This window comes from Sminthopsis crassicaudata, chromosome 1, assembly GCF_048593235.1.
Source record: "Sminthopsis crassicaudata isolate SCR6 chromosome 1, ASM4859323v1, whole genome shotgun sequence".
Lineage (NCBI taxonomy): Eukaryota > Metazoa > Chordata > Mammalia > Dasyuromorphia > Dasyuridae > Sminthopsis > Sminthopsis crassicaudata.
In genome coordinates this window covers 29524454-29544166 of record NC_133617.1, presented here as the reverse complement: position 1 = coordinate 29544166, position 19713 = coordinate 29524454, and the positions used below count along the sequence as shown (strand labels likewise).

The window sequence follows — 19713 nt, the reverse complement described above, 5'->3', positions numbered from 1 at the left end:
AGTGCCTTCTACCTTCAGGAACTCCAGGTTGATGTAAGGGAGGCCACAGGTGCGAAGCTCCATCTCCAAGGGGGTGAGCATGGTGAGCAGCTGCAGGGGGATGATGGAGCCCAGGCCGGCCCGGACGGCCATCACGCAGTCATGGTTCTGCAGCTCGCGCAGCCGCAGATTCCGGATGGCTGTGGCGTAGACGTCTTTGTTCTCCCACCTGGTGGTGTGGATGATGATGATGGAGGAGGAGATGCTGATGCACTGCCCCGTCCCTCTGGAGAGGTTTGGGGGCTCAACCTTCCCCCCCCCAATCAGTCCTGGCTTAGCTCATTTTTGCCCCCAGACTCCTCCCCACCAGGGAGTCCCCAAAAGAGATGGGGACCAAGGCCCAACTCGGAAGAACAGGGGCTCACCCAACTGGTATGTGCCTTCCTCGGGAGCACAGCTCCACCTCTTCACCAGTCATGGTGAGATAAGTGAATTTGCAGCACGGTCTGTTGGGGGAATCGGGGCTCTCGGTGGCCAGGTGTTGGGAGGCGATTTCGGCACAGAGGGCCTCCAGTTCTGTTTCATCATTAATCTAGGGCGGGAGAGAGCCGGGCTGCTGAGCAGGCAGTCCTCCCCAACAGCCCCCTTTAACCTCGGCTCCTCCCTCTTACTGCCCCGAGGTGCGGCCGTCAGAGTCAATGTGTGAGATGAGATCGCCATGCTCGACAGGGGAGTAAGCCCCAGAAGGGAGGAACTGGCTGGGGCTTTGGTCCTTCCCAGGAGGGTCTGGGAGATACCATTCACTGAGCAGTCACTGAAAGCCGGCTTCTTTCAGAGCATCTCGGCGAGCCAGAGACTCATTAGGAAGGCAAGAGTCCTTTACGTGGCTTCCCTGGAGCCCAGTTAGGGCAAGTAAGGAAAGCAGAAGACAGGAAAGGACTGGAGGGGGTCCTAGAACAGGGATGTCCACCTGGGAGGGAGCTTAGAATGGAATATTAGTGTAGGGAGAAGCCTTAGAACAGGCAAGGGCCCAGCCTGGAGGACGGCAGAGCTGCTCCTGCCCAACGTAGTCACTGCCTTCCCAAGGCCCCAGAGCTCATCTGTGGCACCCCCAGGACTAACCCCAGGCTGCCCTTCTCTGCTGCTTCTCTCCCACCTGCATCACATCCCAACGGGAGGAGGACCACGATGGAAAGAGCACCGACGGGTGCTTCTGTTCCCCTGAGTGACTGACACAAGTTCTGCTGGAACTCTGGGCAAAGTGGTGTAAACAATTTTCTGGTATTTTATTGCACACATTTAGAACCTGGGTTCTGATAAGGGGTCTCTCAGATGGCAACCCAAGGAGTCCAGGACAACGAAGAAGAGGTTGTGCACCTGCAGGACCTTGGGCCGGCCCCAGGCCAGGACTATCTGGGAATCATCAGCCCCTGTGCTCTCCTGGGTCAGGGGAATCATCTGGATCGGCGTCCCTTCCGCACTAAATGGAGCAGCGGGCGCCACACCACTGGCAGGGTGGGAAGGAGAACATCTCCATACAGTGTGATACGGGCTGTCTGCCAGCAGGGGGAAGAGTCATTTGCCTCCATGTTTTAGATTGAGCCAGGGGAACCAGCTCCTGACTTGCATTTCTGCTGCCCTGAAATCTCCATAAAACAGAAGAGTCGAGACCCAGGCTGTGGGTCAGGGGCTGCAAGATGGGGATGGAGAAGCCTCTCTTGCCCTGGGCCAGCGTGGGGAACAGAGAAGGTGTCAATAGGGCCTTTCAGAGGAGGTGGAGACCTCAAAGGTCAGCCAGGCCCTCCCACCCTCAACACAGGAATGAACGCTTGTTCCCCTTGTCAGGAGGCTGGAGGGGCAAAGCTAAACTGCTGAGAGGGACAGACGGTACAAGAAATGGGGGCGAATGCCTCCTTCAGTTTCTGTGCATGGACCTTCTTCCCCTGCCCGTGTTGTTGGCTTCCCTCTCTGCGCCTTCCTGCCTGCCCATCAAGCCAGATCTAGAGAGACCACCTTGTATGGTTCCCCAGCAAGGCCTCCCTGTGTGAGACCATCCTTTGCCTCATAAAGCCTTGAAGGCCAAGTCTCTGCAGGGAGACTGAGAGGAAAGCGAAGGGACTGGGAACAACTATCAGATGCTGAGAAAGACAAAGACAGAGATTGTGTCTCCATGTGTGCTTTGGTGCATGTGTCATGTCAGGGCATTGGTCTATGAACACACAGGGCAAGGCTTCCTATTGGATCTCCTATGGACAGGGCGGAGCCCACGGGGCATCGCCTGGGGCTGCCTTTTCTAAGCCCCCCCTTGGCAGCCGTGCTCTGGCATCACTTACATTTTCAAACTTCTTGACATAATTGTAGGTGAGGATGTCGGCTTCTTGGAGATCCACATCGGGATCCAGGGGCTCTCCCACCAAGGTCTTCCAGAAGGAGGGCAAGAGGTCCAAGGGTAGAGGAACATCGGCACGGATGGCGATTCCCAACAGCTGTCCAAAGAAATGAAGCAGCTGCTCTTCTCCATAGGTGATGGGACTCGGAGTCAGGATATACTTGCCCTGGAAGACAAACCCCAAAGTGGGTGAGATGCAGATGATCTCAAGCACCATCCCTGGATCTGACGCTGGGGAAAGAGGCCACAGGTTCAAAGGACATCCGGTGTGATCCCTTCATTTTACATGCAAGAAAACTAGCTCCCAGAGAAATTAAAGGCCTCTATCCAAGGTCACACAGGGTGTGAGGAGCAAAACAGGCATCTGAATGCCAGTCCTGGGGCTCCGCATCTTGCAGAACTTGTGATGAGGCACACTTGATACTTTGCCTCTCTTGGGATGTCCTACCTTATTTTTGTTGACAGCAGAACTGGGACACAGCAAGAGGAGTGACAAGGAGGAGCTCTGGAGTTCTTTGCACACCTGCCATAAAAAATGTCGGAAGGAACCACCTGCAAGACATAGAGTAAGAAACTTCAACTCCCAGCAACCCTGCGGTCTCTCCTACCAAGGTCGCCTCCTTCCTTGGTGGAGGACCTCAGGGAGCATTTCTGAGCATCGGCCCTGAGAAGAGGGTCCAGAGTGAGTCTCTTGCTCAGGGAGGGGCAGCGATTCAGGGCCTGACAGGCTTGAAGAGTGGGTGCAAGTCAACAAGAAGACTGAGCCTGGGGGAGCTGACTCTAAAGCTCATGGTCCCCAGAGGCCCGATGGACAGCCGCTATAGCAATCTGAGCCTCCCTTGGAGGATGCAAACTCTCCTGGTGGATGCAGGGAGCCCAAGGAAGCCACCCATGATGCGTGCTGCTTCAGCCCCTGGTCAGACCCGCAGGGAAGTCCTTCCAAGATGGCCGGGACAACCACGGCTCGCTGTCCTGTATCTCTGAGAAGCGAGGGACTCTTATTGATCCACTGTGGCACCATTTTATAAATGGCACTGCAGTCTTAGGAGGCCCCTCAAAGAGCCTGCTCCCCAGGATTATTCAGAGGGTCTGGGGAAGGGGCTTGGTCCTACTGGAAGCTGGCTAAGAGGGAGGGCAATGCTAAGCTTTCTGTTCTGCTTTCCCCCCATTCTCAGAGCCCTTCCTTGCCTTCCCTCTAGCTCCTTAAGGCACCTGCCTTTAATCCCTTAAGCTGAGGAAAATTGGGGTCCATCCATGCTTGGGGAGCCCTCTTTTTTCCCCACTTGCCTGAATTTGGTCACAGCCCCCCAAAACTGTTCTCTAGTGTTAGCAAGTGAGCCTTCACTCGGGGTTACTCTTTTTACAGGATGAGGAGAAACTCTTAAAAGTTTGCAGGATTGGCCAGTCCCCAGAGTTTTTTCAGAATTTGCTTCCAAAAGAGCGTTGGCTCTTCAGACAACACGGGGCAGTGTGCGGCCCGCCGCTCCTGAACAAGCTCCGCTTTAGTCTTTTTGGAAAAGAACCCAAGGGTCCCTGAAGGAGAGCTAAGATGACCAGAAGTGGTTTTGTTGAAAATGCTTTTTTTTTTTTTTTTAAACCTCTGGGAGGTAAGATGGGGAAAAGCAAAGGGGTAGGTCTAGGCATAGGTCTAGGCAGTAATGACAATGACAATAGCTAGCATTTATATTAAGCTTTTAGGTTTGCAAAGTGCTTAGTAAATATCCTCTCTGATCCTCCCACAAACCCTGGGAAATGGGTGCTATTATTACCTAATTTTATAGATGAGGAAACCAAGGTGGCTTGGGATAGGTTAAGTTATTTGCTGTAGTAAGGGTCTAGGCCAGAATTTGAACTCAGGTTTTCCTGGCTCCTGGTCCAGTGCTCTATCAGCTGTACTACCTGGCTATCAATAAAAGTCCATTTTAAAAAAGGAATACAGGTCTGTTTTTTTTTTTTTTTTTGCTGAGGCAATTGAGGTTAAGTGACTTGCCCAGGGTCACACAGCCAGGAAGTTAAGTGTCTGAGATCAAATTTGAACTCCGGTCCTCCTGAATTCAGGGCTGGTGCTGTATCCACTGCGCCCCCTAGCTGTCCCTACAGGTCTGTTTTTAGGAAAAAGCTAAGTGAACAAAACATGGCCACAGAGAACATCACCAGCCTTAATAATCAAGCGCTCTCTGCTTATGTGGGCTAAAAAGAGAATTCTGGGGGCAACAAAACATGGCTTTTGGCTCTGACCCCCTCCGAGGCCTGGGACGGGGCAGCTTCCTGAGGGCGACCACACTCACTGGTGCCGTGGACCTCCTCTCCTGTGAAGCGGATGTTGAATGCATAGGTGGGGTCACCTCCGCTGGCCAGTTTGACGCAGAGCTGGGAGGACGGGACAGAGGCGAGCTGCCGGGCCGCCTGACAGAAGTAGGAGTTTTCTGAAGAGCGAATCTCCCCTGTGCAGAGAGAATGGCGTTTGTTTGTGGTGGGGACCGGGCCACAGCCCTCAGACTGCCTTTCCGGAGGAGACGACATGACGCCTTACCTCCAACGATTTCCAGCGGGTCCAGGGTGATTTCTGGGGCCGCGTGGTCGGCCGTTCTCTGAACAGTGGCATTCAGGACGCGGTTCATCACAGTCACCTTCGTGTCATAGAAGATAAGTCCTATGCAGGGGAGGTAGAGCACGAGGTCAGAGCGCCTTCACAACCCCTGCTAACCCTCCCCATGTCACGGTGGGCCTTGGCCACCGGCTCTGGCTCCATTTTTGTGAAATTAGGTCTCACTGGCTCACCCAGGAACGGGGGCCACTCCCAGGCCCAATCCCACTACAGATTGTACTGGGGGTTTCCATCTGTTTTGTTTTCCCAGCTGGCTCCTCAAACTGCCTCATCTCTCCCCCTCCTCCCCAATCCCCTCCCTGGCTCCTGGGACCACCATCCTGGCCTAGGACTTATGTTTGGACACCCAGGTAGCTAAGGCCCCTGAGCCCGAGTAACCCAGTGGCACCAGGCCCCTCACATGGGCACCATCATGCTAGGCCTGAGCCCTTTTCTTGGCACAAAGCTATAGAAAAACTGGCTTTTGGCTGGAGAATGGAGCCAATCCTAGGGGCAATTACAGTTTCTGGGCAAGGTTTCCCCCAACAAACGTGGTGACCAGTGACCTCTTCTTAGCTCTATAACTGACAGGAAGACGCCACGTGTCTGAGTTGTCTGAGTTGATTAACTCCCAGGAGGGCTTGATACCCAAGAGGGTGACGACACATATGGCCGCTGGCCTTTCCGTTAGCATTTCATCAGCCTAAGCCTCCAGAAGCCCCCTGTCCCAGGAATCTCTGGGCCTGCCTGGAGAGCCTGACCTTTGGCCTCTTGCAGTAAGGCGGCGATGCTATTGGAGAACACGTCGGTCTGCCGCAGCTCCACCAGGGGCAGGAAGAACGTCTCCAGGGTGGTGTTCAGGGACTGGAGCAGAGCAAAGCGCAGACGTAAGCTTTCGATGGGAACATCTAAGGTGGCAATAACGAAGGGTGTTAGGACACAGGCAGCCTGCATGACTGCTGCTACTTCACACTCTCTGAAACTGAAATATAACATCATCCCAAGTCAGGTCTAGATGGGAACAGTCAGGGGAAGACATGGCCCCTCTAAGCCCTGGGTTCTTATCCCGAAGGGAAGACCCCTGGGGCTGTCCTTCTCACACCACCGGGGGAGGATCAAATGAAATAATGGCGCTGGGAGTCAGCCTACGTGCCAGTCAGTCATTCACATTTCAATAAGTTTATCGATTTCAAACCTTCCTGTTTTATAATTCTTCCCTCTCCCAGGGGCCTACTGGCAGATCCTCTTCTAACAGGCAATATTCCTGGCCTACCTTCTTCAGTAGAAAGCCCCCAGCAGAGACCCTGGGATCTCTGATCTCGCCCATGCTAAGGCTCCCAGAGACCGGGTACCACTAGCCCAGGCGCAATATGCCTGAGCAAACTAGCCAGTATCAATGGCAGCCCCTTTCCAGGCACACATACTCAGGAGACAGGCAACTCTGGGGTCAGCAGCATCTGCGGGGTCTAAGTACACTTCGTGGGGGTGAAGCCGGGCAGGGGTGATTGCAAGATGACGACAGAGGCGGTTGATGTACTGGACGAGTGCGACATCCATCTCTAGGGTCCACTTCCTGGATGTTTTCTGTGCATGTCTGGCATCGATGCAGGCGCACCTAAAGAGCAGCAACGGTGGAAGCTATGAACTGCAATTTAAATCCCTTAAAGTAACAATTTTCAATCAAGTTTATAAATGAACTTTGTGAGATGTGGAAACACCACTCCTGAAGCCATGGGCGAGACGCCCAGGGCCTGTGGGCTTCACAGGAAGTCCTCCCTTTCTAGAGAATTAAGTCCCCTGAGCTCAGGGTCTTCAGCAGCTGAATGTTAGGGCCTGAGTATCAGGCTAAACATGGGACACACAGTACTGGAAAGAGCAAAGGCACATGACTCGTCCATACAGCCGGTATCAAGCTGAGTACAGAAGGGGCTCAGTTAGTCCAGAGAAGGACAAGTAATCCTGCTTATGCTGGTGCATTCCCTTCCTTCCTCCCTCGCCCCTCTGCAAGGCTAGGGTCCAACACTAAAGCAGCTTGAAGGCTGAGGCCTAGTCCACTCCCCAGAGGGATATCCCTTTGGAGGGCAGGTCCTCAGGCAGACATTTCTGACTTGAGGTGCACTGAGGCCTTCACAAGGACGTAGGCACCGAAGCTCTGCTAAATGACATTATTTTAGTGAGATACAATTCACCATTTTCTGGGGGCATTCCAAGGTTTGAATTCTGGCCCACTCAAAAATGGTCTTCTGTTTAAAAGAAACCCAATTGCACAAAGAAATGTGCAAAGAAATGACAACTTCTGGGCTCTTTTTGAACCAGTGTGGGAGAAGTCAACCAGCTCCTGACCAACCCACTGTGGCTCAAGTCTGAGCCAACAAAGGAGAAAACATGCCGAAAACAGGAGAGAGCGCTTGCCTTCTCCTGGAGGATGATGCACAGGTCTCTGGGGGGGCTTGGCCAATTAGAAGCCAATGGCAATTTTTCAATTTTGGAAACTGTCTGTGGCAGGGGAGCTTTAGGGCAGAGGGGAGGAATTTTTTTTGCTTTCGCAGTTTTTCTGCTTGGAATATGCATCCAATCGGAAAGGGGAGATATTCCTGAACAGGCCCTGAAGACCCAGCAACCAGGGTAGCCACGAAGCTTAACTGGTCAGCAAGGCAGGAGTGGCCAAGATCTTGATCTGGAGCAGAGCAGTCCTAATACAACAAGTTTACTGGTGAACAGCTCTTCTCAGCCTGTCCTTCCTGTTTAGTAGGAGATACAGCCTCAGTCCAAAGACTGATGGTGACGGGGTGAAGCGGAGGTGGGCCGATGCCCTGATTGAATAATAAGGGGCTGCTCCCACTCTGGAGATAGATCAAATGGGGTGTCATGGGGATAGAAGAATAGAATGTGGACTCCCACACCCATCTGGGGCCAGAAATGGCCCCTGATTATATGCATGCTACTCGCCCATCTTCAGAAATAGCTATTCTGCTGTCGTGTAGACTTTGTAATTGTCTGCGTGCTTGATTTTTCCTTTACTGAGGAGAAGAGAAAGGGGCTGCTGTGGATCACTGAATGCCTGGCTGGCTATGGGGAGAGAGAGAATCCTTGAGCACTTCACATAAGGCCTGGCGTATAATAGGCACTCAAGCCATGTTCATCCTATCAGAGGGATCACAAGGAATCTCCCAAAAGCCAAAGGGTAGGGGCAGCTAGGTGGCACAATGGATAGAGCACCAGCCCTGAAGTCAAGAGGATCCGAATTCAAATAGGGTCTCAGTCACTTAACATTTTCTAGCTGTGTGATCCTGGGCAAGTCACTTAACCCCAATTGCCTCAGGGGAAAAAAAAAAAAAGCTAAAGGTTTGTTTTAAATGCCTCAAAAGGGAAAGAATTCAAAGCTCTGAGTTATGATTTCCTGTCAGTAATTTACCTCGGATGTGATATGGAATTTGAAAAAAAAAAGCCATCCAAGTTAAATAGCCTGGTTATATGAAAACCAGGTCCAGAAAAACCAGCAGTGACCTACCTACCTTTCAAAATGAAGGTCATAGCCACAGGATAAAATAGCCCTCCAGACACTGCGGATGTCTTGTTTGGCTCGATCAACCACAAATTTGTGAAATCCTTCTAGGGTCAGATACTTTTCCTCGGGGACTGGAGAGAAAGAGATTATCCTGAGCCCAGATCCTCAGCACCGTGTCCCCCACCTCTCCTGCTCTTGGTCCTGCCTTCCATTATTACTCTCCCTCCTCTTCTGGAAGAGCAATACTTCCCTCACGCTAGGTGCCATTTCCCACCTCCGCACTCCTGCTCACAATGCTGGTACCCCAGGCTCTCCTTGACTGGAAATCTTTGAAAAGAGACTAGATGGAATTTCTTTTCAGCTATCAGCCGGACTCCATGGCTTCTCTTGTTCTTTCCAATCTAAGATTCTAGAGGAAGGCCCTTGCTCTGTCTCTGCCTGTTTCTCATACGCCCCCTCCTCCATGAAGCCTACCCTCTAAATCCCCACTGACCCCAGAGATCCATCTCTCACGGCACTGATCATACACGGAGAGGGAGCAGAGCTGTGATTTTATTGGCAAAGGGAATTCCGGGATGAGAAGACTTCTCCCATCCGTGCTACATGGCACCTAAATGGTGCAGCCCTTGGAGGTTCAGTGACTTGGCTGGCCTTCGATTCCCTCACTGCTCTGCCTCGACTTCCTTCAATCGGACAGGCAGTCTGAGTCCTTGTTTTCTCCCCTCTTAGATCTTAAGCACCTTGAGAGAGGGGGAGTCCCAGAATTGGGATGATCGAAGACTCCCCCCACCAACTTTGGAAGCATTCAGAAACTTTGAGCACTACTTAATCAGGATTAACTATCACCCTCCCCTCCCCAGTTCTAATGTCCAATTTTCTAAGTTTCTTTTTTTCTCTTCAGATTCTCTCAACTCTAGGAGCCATGTCTGAATTCTCAAGCCATTTTCTTAACACAGTTTGCCCTGATCTTTAAGAATATTCAGTCCAACAAACTGCCACCTTTGTGTTGCACCTACTACGTGCAGAGAACTGTGTGTGGTGCTGAGGGAGAGACAAAGACACATTATTGCCCGGAATGAATGGAGTCTTGGAAAATGCCGCCTCCTCCTTCCTCAGACTTTTCAGAACTTCAGAATAAAACATCCAAGTTAGGTCAGAGAATCTCAAGATTGGAGGGGCTCTCAGAGACCATCCAGTAAACTTCCCCTCCACAACTGTTCACCTACCAGATGCCAGCCGCTCTGGTAGAGGACAACTATAATCCCAAGCTTTGGGGGGCTTATAACCCACCTCAATCACAAATCCTCTTTTCAACGTCGCTGACTAGGGCTCACCCAGAGGATTTCCCAATGGGAAGGGAGCCATCTGCGCCTTGTCACGGCCTGGGATTCTACCAATCAGTCAGTATTGCCAGTGTAGAGTTTTTGCAGGGCCTCCAAGGTTGGACAGTCTGACCTGGAGTCCTTGGCACAAACTAATGTCCCAGTTGGATAATGCGCTATCTGCTAGGGCTCCCGCAGATGTGCTCTGAAGCCCTGGCCCCCCCGTCTCACCTTCTTGTTTTTTGGTGGGGGATTTTTCAGGGTCCTTCTCATCAGGCTTACTCTTCTCTGGTGACTTTGGCTTCACAATGGGCTTCTTCTCACTTAAAGCTGTCCTGCTACAAAACCAAATGGCTGAATGAAACCACTTCTGCCCGAGGCATGCCTGGTCTGGCCAGGGCCCTTTGCCCAGCTAACCAGCATTCTGAATGCTCTCCTATTTCACTCGAGACTGAAGGGATAAAACTTGGAGATAAAACATCAGAATATCGAATTCTTGGTTCAAGCCTCCACTCTGCCACTCTCTTGGTCTGGACAAGTCCAGATTCTCTGGGCCTCTGTTTTATTATCTATAAAGCGCAGATCTTACAGAGACAAATCCTTATCTCTGCCTACTTCCCTCTAGCATGGGTCAGAGGATTAAATGTGATAATGTAGACAAAATACTATATAAGTCTAACTTGTATCATTATAAACTATCCTAGAACATTCTAAACTATTTTCTTTAAGAATGCTATCCTTTGTTTTTAATCTTAGTGGCATCCCTGTTAATCTTCTTTTACTGATCCAGTCTACATCTTATTGCTCATGACTGTCAACATGTTCTTTCCCCATCAGATGGCAAGCTCCCTGAGGGCAAGGCCTACCTCTTGCTTTTGATTATATTCCCAGCACGCAGCCCAGTGCGTGGCTTACAGCAGGAACTTAATGTCTGTTGACTCGACTTTAAGCTGCCTCAAATGGATGCATTCTTTTATTGTACTTCTCAGTGAGCTCAGTAGCAATCTCCCTGTGGCAAGCAGAGAACTCACAGGCCCAATCGCAGCCTGATTCAGAGAAGACTTGGGTGGGTGGGGCCCCTGGAGCTCACCTGACACTATTGAGCACCGACTTCTCCTTGGTGGGAGGCTTTGTCATTGGCCGCTTGGTGCTCACCACCTTCACGGGATGCTGTTCTTTGCCCGCTTTGTTGTATTTGCTCTTGTCAAACTTGGGCTTGGGCACGCCGTATTTCCTCAGAATCTTTCCACAGAAAGGAGAGATTAGTTCTGGGGCAATGGGCTCCCCAACCTGCACCAGGGATGTGGAGCCCACAAAGCAGAGTTTACATAGGGCACTGTGGGCTTACCTGGGTGAGCTGGTCCTCTAACACCTTCTTTGGGGGACGCACATTGGTGAAGAATATGTGGAGCAAGTTTCCAGGAGTCTGAGAGTTGATTTGTTCCTTGCTGAGATAGATGTCAGAGACTTTAATGGGCTTGGCCGGTGTCAAGCTGAGCATCTGCTCTGAGTAGACGCAACTTTTAAATATGTCTGTAAGGACCTCTCGAGCCCCGGGCACCAGTTTCTCTCCTGGTATTGAGAGAGAGGGACAAAACTTTAGGATAAACATGTTTGTAGGAAAAGTTAGGCAGTTTTCTTTCAAGTATTTCTGACTACAACCAGAAAACTATGTATTTAAGGGAGATTCAATACAGACAAATGGTGGTTAGAGTAAAATCTTTCAGAAAGTTGTAGTTACATTTGTGGAAAACTCAATTCTAATCAATCAACATTTCTTAAATTAGCTTAACATTACTGTGTACTGTGGCTCGCTAAACATGCTAAACACTGGGGATACAAAAGGCAAAAGTCAGATCATACCTTTAAGGAGCCCATACAGACACACACAGAGAAAACAAGCTACAAACAGGCTAATTATAAAACAATTAACAGAAGGAAGAAATGGGAATAATGAGGGGTTAGGAAAGGCTTCCATGAAAAGAGGGGATTTTAGCTGGGACTTGATGGAAGACAGGAAGGTCAAATGTTCCAGACATGGGGGATGTCCAGAGAAAATGCTCAGAGCTAAGAGATGGAGAATCTTGTTTGTGGACCAGACATGAGGCCAGAATCACTGGATTCAAGAATAAGTATTGGGGACTTAAGGGGTCAGGGACTGGCAAGGGAGGAGGGAGCAGGGTAGGAAGGGTCCTGAATGCCAAATAGAGCATTTTGAATCTGGAGCTGAGAGGCAGTGACTGAAATATGAGTGACATAGTCACACTTGTGCTTTAGGAAAATCATGTTAATGGCTGAAGGATGGACCAAAGTGAGGAGAGTCTTGAGGTAGGCAGAGCCACCCCAAATGTTTGCAATAGTCTAGATATGAGATAATGAAGGTCTGTACCAGAAAGGAGAGAGTGTTAGAGAAGGGAAAGGGGAAAATTTGAGAAATACTCCATTGGTGAATTAACAGGCCTCAGCAACAAAATGGGGCAATTTGTTGGACGAAATGGAATAGGATCACTTGTATTAGTAAGGAGATTAGCCTCGGCAAAGACAATTTATCATGTGAAGCAAGAGTGAAGGAAGACAGTGGTAGAAAGGAACTGAGTGAAAGAAGAGGAGGAAGAGAAGAGAAGGAGGGGCTCGCAGCAATTGGTCTCAATTTTTTTCTGTAAAAACATAAGCAATGTCCTCCTTCTGAGAAAGTAGGATTGGGGAGCCATGGGGAGCCAACTGAGGAGGATTGAAGTGATTTGGAAGGACTGCTGTAGAGAGTAAGTTGATAAAGAAAGTGGAGTAAGGTGCTGAGCAGCAATGAAGGGCCAGATTTGCTTGTATGACATACATTTGTAGTGGACCCAGGCAGAACAACTGCATGATTTCTTACGCCTTCCTTCTGCAGGTGTAGGTGTGAAAGTGATAAATGGTGGGAGTAATCTGAGGCTTAGTTGGATGTAACCGGTGAAATGATAACAGGGTGAAAGATTCAAGAGAGGTGGACAGTGTAGAGTTGAAATGGTTCACCAAGGAGTCAAGGTGGGGAAAAGAGAAATGGTTAGTATGGGAGAAATGATGTGGGAGAGCATGAGAGATCAAGGAATCGGTGAGAATGGAAATAAAATTATATAAGAAAAGGGAAAGGGAGGAGTAAAAAGTCAATAAATTATGGTCAAATAATGAGATTTCAGAATCCCTGAACATGGAGGTATGCTTTGCTGTGGGTGACAGCAAGATGGAGTGTATGGTCATCTTTGTGTGTGTGGCTAGGGTGGGGTGGAGGATCCTGGAAGGAAAGTAGATTGAAGAACTGAGAGATTAGAGTTTCCTAGGAGAAGGGCAAGAATTGGGAAAGATTCTAAGTCAATGCACCAGACTCACTGAGGAAGATACAAGAATGATCAAGGGATGGAGGTGGGGGTCCTGTAGACAACAGCTGGCAGGACTTTGAGTGGGTGGTAGAAAAAGACAGCAAGACCCTCAAAAGAAGTGATGAAAAAAGGGGAGAACCTAGAAATGCTATGGGGAACCTGAAGTATTCCAGCTTCTTTGCCTTGACCAGTGAGCTACTGGGGGTTGGGAGAAGTGGGGAAGAGAAGGTATAGCCAGTATAGAAATGATAACTTCTAAATGTTAGAAGATGTTACCATCCTAAAATGCAAACTGTTATGTGATCATCAAAGAACATGTTTATTCTGATCTTGAAGCATGGTTCTTTGCTTTCTTCATTGTCCTAATGGTGCAAATGATTCTCTGCCTCTGTATTTTATATATATATATATGGCCCCGGAATATATATATATATATATATGGCCCCGGAAGGCAATCTCATTGTTTCTCAGAAAAATCCATCTATCTCTCTTCCTCCTTTCCTTCCCACCCTACCTTTCTTTCTTTCTTTTGCTGAGGCGATGGGATTAAGTGACTGAAGTATTAGTGTCTGAGATGGATCTGAACTCAGGCCTTCCTCAGGGCCAGTGCTCTATCCACTGTACCATCTAGCTGCCCCCTCTCACAATTTTCTTAAGAACTATTATTTCTCTTAGGGGATGCATTCCTTAAAACTTCACTAAGTTTTATTACTCATCATCCTTTAGGATGATAAATGTGTTCCCTAAAACAGGCTGACAATGACATAAAATCCTAATCCTGGCCAGAATGTAGCTTAAAGAGCCCAAAGAATTATTCAGGAGCAATGAGGAGGTCATATCCAGCTCTTGTGGGGCACGCACTTTTAAAAAATGCTGAAAACACATCTAAAGTAAAGCCCTGTTAGATTTTTAAAATGCTACGTATAAATAAATGCACGATACGTGAGGTTTCTACCTAGTATAGTTAGGAAATAACATCAATTGCAAGGCACAGAAAGACAAGCCACCGAGAAAAGAGAAAGACCAAAAGTAAGATGAGATACTATAATGAGCTATCAGAGGAGGCTGCAGGACAGCCATTCTTGGTTGGGCGATCACTTCCCGAGGTTGTGTTGGTTTCGATGGAGGCCTGGCTGAGGGAGAAATTTTTCTGTATAGCAGAACTAGATATACAATAAGAAAAAAAAAATAATGACATGAAAAAAACAACCCCAACTCTTGGGAAGGGTAATTGTACTTTGGAAAAAAAACCATTCTGACACCAAACGTTGACTTCAGAGCATTAAATGCTAAAAACCAACTCCCAGCAAGTATTTCTTGAGAATAACCTACCTTTAATAGATTTATCATTGAAATAGTCTTCTAGCCCTGGGCTTCCTTGGGTATCAAATAAACTCTGGTTTACTGTTGACACAGTTAAAATTTCTTCAGTTGACATTTCCATTAATTCATCTTCACCATCCAGGCTTGACAAACCAATCAGATCATTATTGTTAAAGAGACTTGCTCGAATCTTCTCAATTTTGGCCCGGGAACGTATCTGTGTGAATATTGAAGGGGGTTATTTGGAGCTTTGGTAGAAAAACCAATCACTCAATGCCACAGAATTCATTTTTTCCTTCCTCTATCTTTGAATTTGCTACTTGTTTTTTCCTTTACTGAAGATGGCTTTTAGCCATTTTCTCCCATGACCATCTAAGAGGCTGGTGGTATCAGGTTGGCCACTTCGCAAATTAGTGACACAGGCAATTTTCCTCCTGAAGAGAGCCTAACACTGTTTGGGAGCACACTAGCTTAGCTGTTCAAATAAGATGAAGTTCTCATTTGGAGTAACTTGTATCTCCTGTCCAGTCTGCAGTGGCTCCGCAAGGGTCTTCATGGCCTTGAGTTCCAAGGGAACCCGGGTCTTCTTCCCAATCCTTTCAAACCCAACTCACAGACTACTTCTCCTGGGGCACCTTCCCTTCCTCCTCCAATTACATGAATTTCACCCTGGCCATCTGTAGAACTCATGCAGCACTTCATTTGGTAACTCTGGAATGAACTTATGGCTGTGAGCTTCCTACAGAGGGCTTTTTATAACTTACATTTTGCGATTTCCCCCCAATGCCTGTTGAACAACGTGATCTGTACATAGCAGGTACTAATGATGGTTGGGTGTACTGTTCTATTGCATTTTAACAGAGAAAATTTAGCTCCAACTGTTGGAAAAAGCTATCCCAACAACACAGTGGCAAAGTGGCTACTGCGTTGGACTGGGAAGTCAGGAGTAATAATAAAGATGATGATGATATAACAATAATAGCTATAGCAACTGTAATGTTCTATTGTCTCCAAAGATACCTAGTAATCCTAACAGCAACAAAAACCAAAAATAGCTGGCTAACGAAACTGTGCTCAACACTTTATACCTATTACCTCATTTGATCTTCATAACAGCGAGGGTATGATGTGTGTGTGTGTGTGTGGTTATTTTTCTTATTTCACAGAAAAAGAAACTGGGGCAGACAGAGGTTCCCCAAACTAGTGCCCGGGGTTAGATCTGAACTCAGATCTCCCTGCCTCCGGGACCCACATCCCCAAGCTCTTCTCAGGAAGGTCTGAGCTCAACCCCTGATGCTTCCTAGCTGTGTGACCCTGGCCAAGTCACATCACTCCTCTCTGCTTCAGTCTCCTCGTGTATAATGTGGGGACTATGACAGTGCTTCCTTCAGAGTTGTGGTGAGGATCCATTGAGACCTGACCCATAAAGGGCTTTGCCAACTTTAAAGTGTCACTGAAGCACCAATAGTTTTTTTTGTCACTGTTGCCCCTGTCCTGTGTACGTCTCTCCCCTAAAAGGAAGCATGAGTGGCACGAAGACCCCGAGAGCTGAAGGGAAGAGAGACTCTGGCACCAGGGCCCAGCGGTTGTTACCTCTACGACAGCGAAGCCTTTAATGGGACGAGACACCAGGGGCTGCTTGTCCAGTGAGGTGACCGTGTACATGGACCCCACTTCAGAAATGGAGGCCGTCTCTGCATTGTCCACAGGCTCTCCCAGGCTCCCCAGACTGCCCAAGCTTCCGGTGCTACAGAGGGAAATGTCTAGACTCTCCTGGCTGGAGACAACATGGGGCTCCAGCAGATTGGGAGGAATGGCCAGCTCCAGACCAGGAGGAAATTGGTCCATTGAGACTTCGCTGACTGTCTGTGAGAGGCCCTGGGAGCTGCAGATGGATGCTTGGCTGGTGGAGGCGGATGCACTGATACTCATGGCTGGAGTAACGCTGCTGGAGCTGCTGACATCCAGACTGTCAGCACTGGGGAAACCCGCGGGCTTCTCTAGCTCTGGTCGGCCTTCCCCTCCTTCTGCTTTGTCCTTGGGTTTTTTGGGGTCTTCTTCCTGCAGAGGAATATAGATCTCATCTTTAAAGACCCCGCCGTGGGCATTGCATGCCTTCCGAATGGCACTTCTCACAATGCCCTCGTCCAGATGCGTGGGGATGCCTGAGATGACCAGCAGGCGGCTGTGGGCTGTGGGGCCCACAAGGGCCTGGCAAGCGTCGGCAATGGCGTCATTGGTCACCCCCAGCCCTTGGGGATCTTTCTTGATAAGGTGCCGAAGAATGGTGAGCAAGGTCAGGGCCCTGTGAAACCATAACATGTCCTCCGGTTTGCTGCCACTGATACTCAACACGGATGCATCTGTTTCCACTGTTCGAGAGGAAGACCGTTTACCAGACGAGGAAGCCTTCTCCCGTTTCATTTTGACCTTCTTCCTCTTGGACAGAAGGCTGGGACTCTGTGGGGTCTGGCCCGGAGAAGATGAGGATGAGGACGAAGAGTCACTAAGATTTGGTGTGTTGGTTGAGGTCATGACGGTCGAGGTCACACTCATGTTGATGGGCAGAGTCACCTCGGCCACAGCCAGGCAGGCTTCCATCAGAGCATGGAAGTAGGTAGAGAACCTGCCCTGATCAGCACCAGGGGCCCCCGAGCCTCCGCAGGCACTCCCCGTGACCCAGTTCTGGGTCTCTTCATCATAAAGCTTGTGCAGCTCGGACTGCAGGGCCATGAGCATGGCCAGGCAGGGGTTGAGCTGGAGGGCGATGGAGGATGACAGGCCCGATGGCTTCTTCTTTTGCTCCAGGCTGTGCACTTTGCGTAGGAGCTCTGCCAGGAGGTGGAAGACCAACTCCTTCACACATGCGGCCATATCAGTGGTCCACAGGAAGTTCCCTGTTAAAGAAAAAAATTCAAATCAAGCCAGTATTGCAGTCCATGCACATGAAACTAGTGTTCACATGATGCTAACAAGGAGCTGTCCACCAGCTGGATTCAGCCAGACGGATCACATGACAGTGTCAGTCTCCTCCTCCTCCTGGCAATGACCTCTGCAACTGAAATCACCTTCCCCTTCGGCTTCTCTAAATCATTCAGATCAAAACTGCAGCTCAGGAAGACTGAAGAAACCATTCCAATGATCGGGTCCCCTATAACCTCAGTCACCCTGCAAAGATGAGGGTACCCAGGCTTTGCCCAAGTCGGGAGAGGAAGGCCCAGCACCAGGGAAGGAGGCTGAGCTCCAGTTCCACCCCTTGCGGCTCCAAATCCCAACCCCTTTGGACCTGAGTTCTACTTGAAGGGGTTGGACCTGATGGTCTCTAAGATTCCTTTTGCTTCTACAATTCAAATTCAAATTTGAAATTCACCTTTTTTCCCCTCCAATCTTAGAAAACAACTTGCCTAGCCATCAGCTGGAGGCAACTGTGAGGCTCCTTCTAAAGAAGGAGCAGTGCAATGTTGATACTGGAGAGGAGGCGGAGCCCCCTGGCTCTAGAGCCTGGCCGGATCTATGCGCTAGGGTGACTGGACCTGGGTTTGGGTCTCAAACACTTACTACCCATTACCCTGACAAGTTATTTAACCTTTCAAAGCACCTGTTTCCTCACTGATGAAAAGGGGAAAACAAAGCTTCTCAGGAAGTGGTAAGACCCAAGTGAAATCCTGCTCGGACCGAGCTTTCAGGCTGACAGGGCTCTGTTCTCCCGCCATCTCCCCAGGTCTCACCGAGGAGCTCCACCACTTGTAGCAGAACTGAAGCTGGGATGATGGGCTCAGGCTCATCTTCGGATTTCCCTTCGCCATCTTCAGATTTCCAAGACAACAGCTGCTCTGCGAAGGCCATGGCCAGCGGGAATTCCAGCGGCAGAGAATGCAACACCAGCACAGCTCCCGGAGGTGGAGAGACCCCTAGAATATCCCGCCCCCCAAAAGGAAGGTCATCGATTAGCATTTAAGTTCAATGACTGTGCAAAATGGGCTGGTGGAAGCCAGGCTGGAGAGGATGGAGACAGAGATGAGCATTTTACTAATGGAAAGCCTGCACCATTTGCTTTTAAAGGGGACAATAGAAGTCAGGGAAGAAGGGTAAAAGTGAGGAAGTGACAACTTCTTAAACCACTGGAAAACCAACTCATCTTGGTGACCTGACAGCAAGTGCCAGCTTGTACTTTAAGGTGTTGCCTGCAACATTTCCACTCCTTAAATGAGTGTGCTGGCACTGTCCCTGACTAACCAGGGAGTTACCACGAGGAAACCTGGCCAGCTGGGGGGCTACAACCCCCATGAAATGGGTGATATGCTGCCATGGTCACAGAGTGTGGCTAGGATCCTGAGCTGGAGAGGGTCTCTGAGACTCTTTCATCCAAGTGGCTTGGACCAATAATACACTTTCTGGAAAATCTCTGACGAAGGGAAAATCAAGCTACTGTTCCATTTTGGGACAGATTTCTTTCTTTCTTTCTTTTTTGATTAAGGCAATTGAGGTTAAGTGACTGGCCCAGGCTCACAGCTAGTAAGTGTTAAGTGTCTGAGACCAGACTTGAACTCAAGTGTTCCTGACTTCAGGGCTGGTGCTCTATCCACTGCACCACCTAGCTGCCTAGACAGATTTCATTTTTAGGAAGCTTTTCTTTACACTGAAATTAAATCTCCTTCTTTGTCTTTCTACTCCCTGATCTGAGCTCTGCTTTCTGGGACCTAAGAGCCAGCTACTTATTGCACAAGATGGCCTAAAAGGCTGCTCTTCTCTGAGAATATCACAGTTAGGGCCAGAAGAGAAATGAGAGGTTTTCTCCAACCCCGGCAGGGCCTGAGGCTAGAAAGTTTGGGGTTCTCACTACTTTTTTCCTCCTTCAAGTAGCTCCTTGGCTGATGGCCATGCTGGTCACCAAGCTCCTGGAGTCCTGCTGCTCACCACAACAGTTTCTGAGAGTAGACATGACTGTGGTGCACATCGCCCAGAGCAGGGGATGACTGAACTCTCATCTCCTCAGTCTGAATACCAGGCCTTTCTTACAACCCAACATGGCACCATCTTTGCATTGTCCTATCACTTGGCAACCTATATTAAGTTTGCAGGTCCTGTCACCTCAGATCTTCAGTAACTGCTATCTGGTCAAACATACCCTAACTTGTACTTGTGAAAATGATTTCTAGAAGCTCTTCTGAAAGGCTCTCCCAATTCTCTGCTGATACATGGGCACAAGCTGTCACCAGGCCCCAGGGTTTTCCGGATGGCTGCCGCTA

The 19713-nt window shown here is 49.3% G+C and overlaps 1 protein-coding gene across 9 annotated transcripts in view; it reads right to left on the bottom strand.

Annotated features, from left to right (window-relative positions):
- The window catches only part of HECTD4 (HECT domain E3 ubiquitin protein ligase 4), a 178424-nt gene that overhangs the window by 3561 nt on the left and 155150 nt on the right, over window positions 1–19713 (bottom strand). For 8 of the 9 annotated variants that reach the window (XM_074297296.1, XM_074297293.1, XM_074297297.1 and 5 more), the window contains 15 exons: window positions 18193–18375; window positions 16058–17361; window positions 14474–14681; window positions 11134–11357; window positions 10876–11027; window positions 10017–10123; window positions 8471–8594; window positions 6380–6570; window positions 5717–5863; window positions 4902–5021; window positions 4657–4812; window positions 2817–2920; window positions 2313–2534; window positions 405–571; window positions 13–208 (listed from right to left, as the gene is read on the bottom strand). In XM_074297296.1, the coding sequence (XP_074153397.1) occupies window positions 13–208; window positions 405–571; window positions 2313–2534; window positions 2817–2920; window positions 4657–4812; window positions 4902–5021; window positions 5717–5863; window positions 6380–6570; window positions 8471–8594; window positions 10017–10123; window positions 10876–11027; window positions 11134–11357; window positions 14474–14681; window positions 16058–17361; window positions 18193–18375 (3605 nt within the window). The remainder of the gene's footprint in view (window positions 1–12; window positions 209–404; window positions 572–2312; window positions 2535–2816; window positions 2921–4656; window positions 4813–4901; window positions 5022–5716; window positions 5864–6379; window positions 6571–8470; window positions 8595–10016; window positions 10124–10875; window positions 11028–11133; window positions 11358–14473; window positions 14682–16057; window positions 17362–18192; window positions 18376–19713) is intronic. The other variant, XM_074297295.1, reaches the window with a different exon arrangement.